This window comes from Lemur catta, chromosome 19, assembly GCF_020740605.2.
Source record: "Lemur catta isolate mLemCat1 chromosome 19, mLemCat1.pri, whole genome shotgun sequence".
NCBI lineage: Eukaryota > Metazoa > Chordata > Mammalia > Primates > Lemuridae > Lemur > Lemur catta.
This window is the reverse complement of record NC_059146.1, coordinates 24698740-24707484: the sequence shown is the minus strand read 5'-3', so window position 1 is coordinate 24707484 and position 8745 is coordinate 24698740. Positions and strand designations below refer to the sequence as shown.

General features: G+C 60.4%; 1 protein-coding gene and 1 non-coding gene across 2 annotated transcripts; both read left to right on the top strand.

The window, feature by feature from the left end:
* Positions 1 to 294: 294 nt before the first annotated feature.
* NOP53 (NOP53 ribosome biogenesis factor) lies at positions 295 to 8366 on the top strand. Its single transcript, XM_045531297.1, has 12 exons — positions 295 to 568; positions 938 to 1002; positions 2409 to 2517; positions 3157 to 3356; positions 3746 to 3816; positions 5084 to 5179; positions 6164 to 6268; positions 6350 to 6532; positions 6914 to 7089; positions 7311 to 7377; positions 8128 to 8204; positions 8306 to 8366. Exons 1-12 carry the CDS (start codon positions 345 to 347, stop codon positions 8364 to 8366), a joined length of 1434 nt encoding a protein of 477 aa, XP_045387253.1. The 5' UTR covers positions 295 to 344.
* On the top strand, positions 7419 to 7530 carry LOC123624905. The gene has a single exon (XR_006730267.1). It is a non-coding gene; the product is annotated as a small nucleolar RNA SNORD23 (small nucleolar RNA).
* Positions 8367 to 8745: the final 379 nt, after the last annotated feature.

Here is an 8745-nt window from a genome sequence, read left to right as displayed (position 1 = left end):
CACTCTAGCCCGGGCGACAGAAGTAGACTCGTCTCAGAAAAAAAAAAAAAAAGAGAGATTTAAAAATAATCCGCTTGAGCAAAGACCCCGGGCAGCCGGGAAAAGTGTTTTGCTGAATAACCTCTGACCCGCGCCCGCCACTAGGACTCTACAGATCCCCTAGCAAAGAACGCAGGAGGGAGGAGCTAGTTCTCCTTAACCAAGATGGCGGCCTCCTCGCCCCTTCGCCACTCTACCAAGATGGAGGCACAGGAAGTACGTCACGGGAGAGGGTGGGGAGTCTGCGCGCGCACGCCCAAAAGGGGATTCTGGGGCACCGGCAGCTGAAGTCTTCCTTTGGCAAGATGGCGCCAGGAAGCAGTGGCGGTGGTGGTAGGCCTTGCTCGAAAAGCAATGCCGATTCCGGTTTCCTGGGGCTGCGGCCCACTTCGGTGGACCCGGCGCTAAGGCGGCGGCGGCGAGGCCCGAGAAATAAGAAGCGGGGCTGGCGGCGGCTCGCTGAGGAGCCACTGGGGCTGGAGGTTGATCAGTTCCTGGAGGACGTGCGGTTGCAGGAGCGCACGAGCGGGTACGTGGGGCGGGACTTCCGGGAGCTGGGCCGCGTTCTGTGCGGCCAGGTGCGAGGCAGAGGGTGCTTGGGGGGTGCTCCCGGGAGGCCGAGAGGGACCTGTCCCAGGTCCCACCGTGGGACTCGACAGGATGGGCTGCGGACTCAGGGTGGGAGGCTGGGGAACTTGATAGAGTTACTAGATTTAGCAAAGCTTGGTGTGTTTCAAGTGTTAAGTTTTGTAAACTGAGGGACGAGGCCGTAGCCTAGAAGAGTCCCATGGCGGGAAGAGGGTGCTCGAGTGAGCATAAGAGGAAGGCTGGACCCCGTGAGGTTAAACCTGTACCCTCCCCAACATCTTTGGCTGACGTCTGCGCTTCCATCTCCCAGAGGCTTGGTGTCAGAGGCCCCCAACGAAAAGCTCTTCTTCGTGGACACTGGCTCCAAGCAAAAAGGTGAGGAGGGGCTTTTGTGGCCTGCAGCCTCTGAGATCTGTATTAAAGACGTAGTTTGGAAAACAACCTGCTAAAAGGATCAGCTTTGATGTAAACAGGAAGACCTTGAGTGGGCAGAAAGCAATCTAGAGGCTAACTTTAAAAAGGCAGGTATTTTTTTTTTTTTTTTAAATCTCAGTGATTTCTATGCACAGATAAGCCTGGTAGGGGTCTACCTTGATGAGTAGATTAGAAATAAGTTAGGGGGTCTCCTGTCGGCATACAGAAAAGCAAGTCAAGGACTTGCTTGAAGGAATGAGACGTGTTTCAGTTAGTAAGAACAAGAGAGCCTCCTTTAATGAGCAGATAAGGAACTAGTCTTAACCTGCTTGCTTTAATTTGCCGAAATTCAGGGTCAGGACCTGCTGAAACAAGTGGGGGAGTGAGTTAGGGATTACTTTGATGAGTAATAGGGTTGACATCAATATATAGAAAAACAAACTAGGAACAGATGATTCGCTGTAGCGAGGGGACTGAAAACAAGCTTTCTGTTGAGCTTGTAGGAGGTCAGTCGAAGGGTCTGTTTTAGTCAAGATGGGAGGACCCGCTTTGAGGTATAGGAGACTTCGAATGAGCAGGTAAAAAGATGTAAATGAGAGAGGTCAGCTTTCACAGAAGCAAGCAGATCTAACGGAGGAACAGAAAAGAAAAGTCAGGGACCTGCCCCAGTGGACAGGTGAGGAAGTATTAATAGTTAAGGGCTTGTTTTGGCCAGTGGCAGGTCTCTTTAGGGAGCAGAGGAGAGGCAGTTTATGGGTTCAATTTTAGTAAGACAGCAGGGGCAAAGAGAATAGTGATCGTGAGCCTTCACATTCACAGGTCATCCCTGTGCTTTGTGCTTCTGAAATAATTACATCTTCACAACAGCCCAGTGAGGGAGGTATTAACATCCTCAGTTTGGAGGCACAGAAGAGCTTTCGTTCTGACTACGTTTTATTCTAGAGTTCTTGCTTTTAACCGTTTGCCTTTAGAAGTAAAAAGCAAAGCACTCAAGCGATGCTGAGAATCGGCCATCCTGGGCCTCAGTGACACCTGACCACCCGATCTCTTCCTTGTTCTGTGGCTGTTTCCCTGCTGTGTCCGGGAGTCCCTCCTGTACGGGGTGGTGGGTGTGGCGCCCTCTGTGTCCTCAGGACATGGGTGTGGTGGAGGGTCAGGGCATGAGCACCTTGGGTCCCACACTTGGGGGCCTCTGTTCTCAGTTGGGAGCCTGGGGTCAGTCTGGGGACCTCCCAGGTCTGCACTGGGATGACTTGAGATGCACATATCATGGCTCCAATGGAGCTGAAATTGGGGGGCAGGGGCGGTGGCAGTCCTTGGTAGTGGGGCAGTCCCAGGCCTTGACTCCTCCTTTCTCCCACTCCCAGAGCTGAAAAAGAAGAGGACCAAATTCCAGAAAAAGTCACTGCTTCTCAAGAAACCCCTTCGTGTCGACCTCATCCTTGAGAACACATCCAAGGTCCCTGCCCCCAAAGAGTGAGTGTCCCAACACCTCCATGCCATTCTTTTGCACCAGACCCTGGTCCTAAAGGATTTCTGGGGGAGGGGGTGATAGATGAGGGTCATTTGGAAGGGAGGGTGGGGTCAGATTTGGGCTTTGGGGACTGGAAGGACTGCCAGGATGCTGGGGCCGGGGCAGGCAAGGATGGGCCTGGACCTGGCTGGGGGCTTTGGGGACAGAGAGGAAGGGATGGTTGGGAGCCATGTTTGGGAGGCACATCAGGCAGGGCCTAGAGGTTCAATGTCATAGGGGGAGAGGGTGGATGTTGACAAGGAGAGAGCCAGGCTGCCCCTGAAATGGGCGTAGGGGAGGAGGAGTGGGTTTTGGGGTGATGCTGAGGTTGGTTTTGACGTGGTAGGTGTGAGGTGCTTGGGGGACGCCTAGGACAAGGCTATTGCTTGGTCAGTCTGGGGCTCAGGAGAGAGGCCTGTGCTGGGGACAGACCTTGGGAGAGGGGGTCTCTGAAAGGCAGGCCAGGCACAGCCTTCTGGGGAGGGGGTGCTGGGGAAGGAGCTGCCTGAACGGTGGGGGTAGCCTGACTGACTGGAAGGAAGCTCTGCTGCTTTTCGGGCTGTCACCTCACCCACCATACTGTGCCGTCTCTCCCCGGCCAGCATCCTCGCTCACCAGGCCCCCAATGCCAAGAAACTCCGGCGGAAGGAGCAGCTATGGGAGAAGCTGGCGAAGCAGGGCGAGCTGCCCCGAGAGGTGCGCAGGGCCCAGGCCCGGCTTCTCAACCCTCCTGTGGCCAAGGCCAAGCCCGGGCCCCAGGACACCGTCGAGCGGCCCTTCTACGACCTCTGGGCCCTGGACAGTGAGTGATCCTGCTGTTAACCTGTGAACAGGGACAGGCCTGCCACGTGCAGTTGTGTGTGTTGTGGACTGTACAAGAGCAAGGTGTCTAAGGGGATCCTCTGCGGGTATTGCTTTGACGATCTCCCAGCAGAGTCAAATGTCTTGAAGGGGTTCCCTTTTCCCATTTGTGCTTTCCTTTCCTGAGTTGTGGGGTCTCCTCTACTGTGTGAACCCTGTCCAGACTCAGTTTTGCCTGGTGTTCAAGGCCCCTCAGGGTCTGAGAATCAGTCCTTCCCTCCCCTGAGCTTTAGTCCCACATTTCTGAAATCTGGAGGGTGTGGAGGGAGGGGGCCACGGCCCTCTCCCACACTAGGAAAGCCTCCGGCAGTTGCCTGCCTGTCTCCACAGACCCTCTGGACAGGCCGTTGGTTGGCCAGGACGAGTTTTTCTTGGAGCAGACTAAGAAGAAAGGAGTGAAGGTGAGACTTGTGGGAGGGGCATCCTGGGTGGGGGCGGGGCGCCGAGGAGGGGCCGCAGAGCTGGGTCTCAGAGCCCGTCAGTCCCAGTGACCGAGAACCCCGTGCTGGAGCGGGGCGGCCGGGGCTCCTGTGCCCGCTCCGGTGCTGACTGATGTGGAAAGCCGGCCTCCCCTCTCTGTGGCCTGGTCCTGCTTCTGTAAGGTGCAGCTGAAATGGTGCTTAGCTCACGGGACGGTTGGGAGCATTTTAAGGAGTGATGCGTGAAAAAGCTGCCAACGTGCCTGGCACGCAGTAGAGTGTCATCTGTTTTAGTGTTTGATTTGTAGCCGCCTTCATCTTGAGCTGCTAGACCCCGAGGGTCAGAGCCCAGGTGCTTTAGAATTTCTAGGGTTCAGCTTCTTGCATGAACAGGTTCTTTCTCCTGCCAGGCACTGGGGTGCAGCAAGGAGTAAAGGGGTGGGGGGTGGTTGGTTCTTTAATGGGGGGAGGTCAGGGTGTGGTGGCAGGTCAGCGACATGCGTGAGGGGAGGCCAGGGAAGGTCCAGCTGGGAAGGATACGGTACCAGTGGGGTTGGAGACCTGGTGCGGGGGAGCAAGGGATGAAGTCATGCCTGAGATGGGAGAGCCTCCAGGTCGGGCACAGCAAGTGCAGAGGCTGCAGAGCGGGACCGAATGTTCCCAAAACCTTCAGGAGGCCGGTGTGGTCAGGGAAGGGGTGCAGGCCTGGTGGCGGGGTTTATTCTGGGTGCGGCGAGGTGGGGCTAGGGGACCACCAGAGGGTGGGAGAGCAGTGGGATCCCAGTGGCCACTCCGAGGAGGTTGGAGCAGGGCAGGCGAGCAGGGCTAGAGACCCTGGGAGCCAAGGGCATGAGGGTAGGGCCTGCGACAGCTGTGCTGGGGCTGCAGGTGACTGGGGACAAAGTCCTAGGGCAGAAGCACCAGGACTCACCAGTAGTTGGTGTGGGAGGAGCTTGGGGGGCATCCAGGTGACCCCAGGCTTATGCTGGTGACCGTGGGGGCCTTTGCTGGGTGGAGACCAGGCAGGGGGGAACGCAGACAGTCTGGCAGCGGAGGGCGCACTCAGGTCCCCTGCAGGTCGTTTAAAGGTGTTAATCCCATTCATGGGTGTAGCTCTTGAGACGTGATCACTTCCTAAACGCTCCGCCTCTTAATGTTGGCGGTTACCTTTCAACATACGACTGGGGGTGGAGGGGGCAGGCTCAGACTGTAGGGTGGTCTTACCCTGCCTCGGCCATGTCTTCCCCAGCGGCCACCACGTCTCCACACCAAGCCCTCCCAGGCTCCCGCCGTGGAGGTGATGCCTGCTGGAGCCTCCTACAACCCGTCCTTTGAAGACCACCAGGTACGCAGCCCCCAGCCCTGTCCTCACCTGAGCTCCACTGCCCAGTGGGCATTGCCCTCACCAGGAGCCAGCCTTGAGTTGGCTGGTGCTGGGGTCTCAGGTGTGACCGAGGCAGCCCTGGGCCTGTCCTGACAGGCTCACTGTCCAATGTGGGGGCCGGACCTGTTCCCATTTAACAGACATACATTGAGCACAAGTGTTGCGAACAACGGGACAAAACCCCTGCCCTGGAGGAGCACCGTTCTAAGGACGGGTTACTGGAGGGAGGTCAAGGTGATTACTGCAGAGGCAGGACGCTCATTTGAACGGTGTTCAGCGTTCAGTGTTCAGTGTTTGTGCAAAGGGCTCTCGGCCAGCCAGGAGCAGGCGGCGGGGGCCTCGCGGGCTCTCGCTGTTCCAAGGGCAAGGTTGGCCCCGAGCGGAGGACGCACCTAACTCCAGTGTGTTCAGCTTGGACCAGACAGGGGAGGGTGGGCCCTACAGGACGAGGCATCAGGATCGGTCTTTTGTGTGTTTCTGCCTCTGTGTGACTGCTTTGCGGAGCTGTGGTTTACGTACCGTGCAGTCACCCACTCACAGCGTACGATCTGACGGGTTTTAGTGAGCAGTGTGCAGCCGGCACCTCAGTTAATTTTAGAACATTCTCATCACCCCCTCAGAGAAACCGCAGGCCCATCATCCATCGCCCCCCAATTCCCCGTCTCCCCTAGTCTTAGGCAGCCACCAAGCTTCCTGTTTCTAGGGACTTGTCTGTCCCGGACAGTTCACACAAGTGAACCTGAAGCGACAGGCAGGGTGGCTGTGAGGTTAGGGGGTGGGGGGCTGGTGGTCAGAAAAGCGCCCTCTGGCGGCCGTAGCAGGGTGGGAGAGGAGGAGGGCCGAGGCCAGGGGCTGTGGGCGCTGGCTCTGGGACAGGTGGGGGCAAGAGGGTCAGGCCTGTGCAGTCCCAGGCACCGTCCTCACCCCACCCCTGCGCCCTCACAGACCCTGCTGTCAGCAGCGCATGAGGTGGAGCTGCAGCGGCAGAAGGAGGCGGAGAAGCTGGAGCGGCAGCTGGCCCTGCCCACCGGGGAGCAGGCCGCCACCCAGGTGAGCCGCGTGCCTGCCCAGCCCGCTTCCCTGCCCTCCCCACCCGCTCCCTGCCCCTGACACCGCTGCCCTGTCCCCCAGGAGTCCACGTTCCGGGAGCTCTGCGAGGGGCTGCTGGAGGAGTCCGATGGCGAGGGGGAGCCGGGCGAGGGCAAGAGCCCCAGGGTCGCAGAAGCTGAGGCCGGCCTCGCGCCCGCCCGCCTGGCCACCGCTGAGAAGAAGACGGAGCAGCAGCGGCGGCGGGAGAAGGAGGCCCGCAGGCTGGTGAGCACCGGGCCCGGGCTGCCCACGGCCTCTGGTCCCCCCAATCCCGTCCTGCCACCAGCCTGCTCTCCTGCCCCGTGCCTGCAGTTTGTGCTGCGTGGCATCCTCCCTGCTGCTTTGTCTGCCGAGACCTGTTTCCCAGCAGCCCCCAGGCTGGGCTGGGGGTACAGGGGTCCCCGGTGCGCTGTGAGGGTCAGGGAGTGGGGAGGTTCATGGAACGCAGAGAAGGAAATGGATGACTAAGGTGGTTTCAGAAAATAGCTGGTCTGACAGCACTGGAGCAGCTGGTGATGTGACCAGGGACAAGGGTCGGGAAAGGCCAGAAGGCCCCCCAGGGCTGGCTGGTGCCAGCTGGGCCCTAACCCCACCCTGTCCCCACAGCGGGCACAGCAGGCTGCGGTGCGGGCCGCCCGGCTCCGGCACCAGGAGCTGTTCAGGCTCCGCGGGATCAAGGCCCAGGTGGCCCGGCGGCTGGCGGAGCTGGCGCTGCGGCGGAGGCGGCGGCAGGCACAGCGGCTGGCCGAGGCCGACAAGCCCCGCAGGCTGGGGCGGCTCAAGTGAGACCCGGGCTGGGGTTCCCCAGGGGAGGCTGGGGGGAGGGGTCCAGAGGCCGCATCCTGACACCTTCCTGCCTTTGCTCAGGAGTCCCCCTCCTGAGAGCCCCCCAGAGCCCTGTGTTCTCAGAGGCCCACCCTTCCCCGGGACGGGGCTTTGGACTTGGTGTCCCTGAGCCCTGCCAGGGACTGAGTCCCCCGACCACCTGCCTCCTGCTGTCCAGGTATCAGGCCCCCGACATTGACGTGCAGCTCAGCTCGGAGCTGTCGGACTCGCTCAGGACCCTGAAGGTACTTGCTTGTCCGGGGCAGCGTGGTGCTGTGGGGGTCTGTGCCCAGTGATGACACCCATCCTTGCTCCCCGTGCCCCCCAGGGGCTGTGGGCGACACCATGGCTGCCCCCGGGCCAGGCTGGTTGGAGCCAATGCCCGGGGGCTGAGGGCACAGGGTCCTGGGGTGAGGGGCCGGGTGGTGTTTGGGCCTGTGGCCTTCAGAGGGCCTTTCCTCCAGCTGGGTCCCCTGTTGCAGTTCCATCTCCTGGCCCCCCTCTCACCTTCAGGACTAAAGGGACCTTCCTAAAGCTCAAAACAACGCTGTCCATCCCCAGCTGAGAACCTGCTGTGGCTCCCCAGTGCCCAGAGGAAGCCCAGCTCCTCCCCACAGCCACAAGCCTCGCATGGCCTGGCCTTGGGGCTCCAGCCAGCTGTGTCTCAGTGGGCCGTGCGCCTTCTCCCTGGGACCCGGCCTTTGCGCTGTTGTCCCTCTCCCGGGCCTTCCCTCTTGCGCTGCCTTAGCAGCGTCTGTCCTGTGGGTTCCTCCGTGCCCAGCTGAGAGGCAGCCGTGGGTCAGTGGCCATCGCCCCCCAGGACCCAGCTCCGTGAGCTCGGGGCCAGGCTGAGTGCCTGCTGATCCCGAGGCAGCGCTGGGGAGACTGAATGAAGGGCCTGAGCCCCGCCGGGACCCCCCCCCCCCCCCCAGCGTCCAAGGCCGTCGGGCTTCTGCCAGGCCCCGCTGAGGCCTCCCGCCCTCTCTGTCCCGCAGCCCGAGGGCAACATCCTCCGAGACCGGTTCAAGAGCTTCCAGAGGAGGAATATGATCGAGCCTCGTGAGAGAGCCAAGTGAGGGCCTTGGGCCTGCGGTGGGGGTGAGGGCATCTGGAACCCACCCCTGAGCTTGGCAAGGTCATGGGTCACCAATGGCTCCTTTGTCCTTTCTCCAGGTTCAAGCGCAAGTACAAAGTGAAGCTTGTGGAGAAGCGGGCGTTCCGTGAGATCCAGTGAGTGGGGCCCCTTCCCCACCAGGGCAGGCTGGTCTGGCTGTGACCTACTCAAACTGAAAGCAAGGACCCCTTCTCCCTCCCTGTGGCATCCGCTGGGGCCCTGGGCCTTTCCCAAACCCAGCAGCTGTGGCCAGTGGTTGAACAGTCCCCTCTTGGCCAGGCCCGGGTGAGGGTCACCCCACCCGGAGGCCCTAAACCCAGATTGGGGCTGGGAGTGTCCCCAAAGGGAAACTGAAGGGCAGAAGGGAGCTGTCAAGTGGGCAAGGACGTTTGACCCTCTCTGCCCTCAGCCCCTCTCTTCCGCCCCCAGGTTATAGCTGCCGCGGCTACTGGAGCCCCTACCTTCAATAAAGCACCTTGTGACCGACACCTCGGGCTGG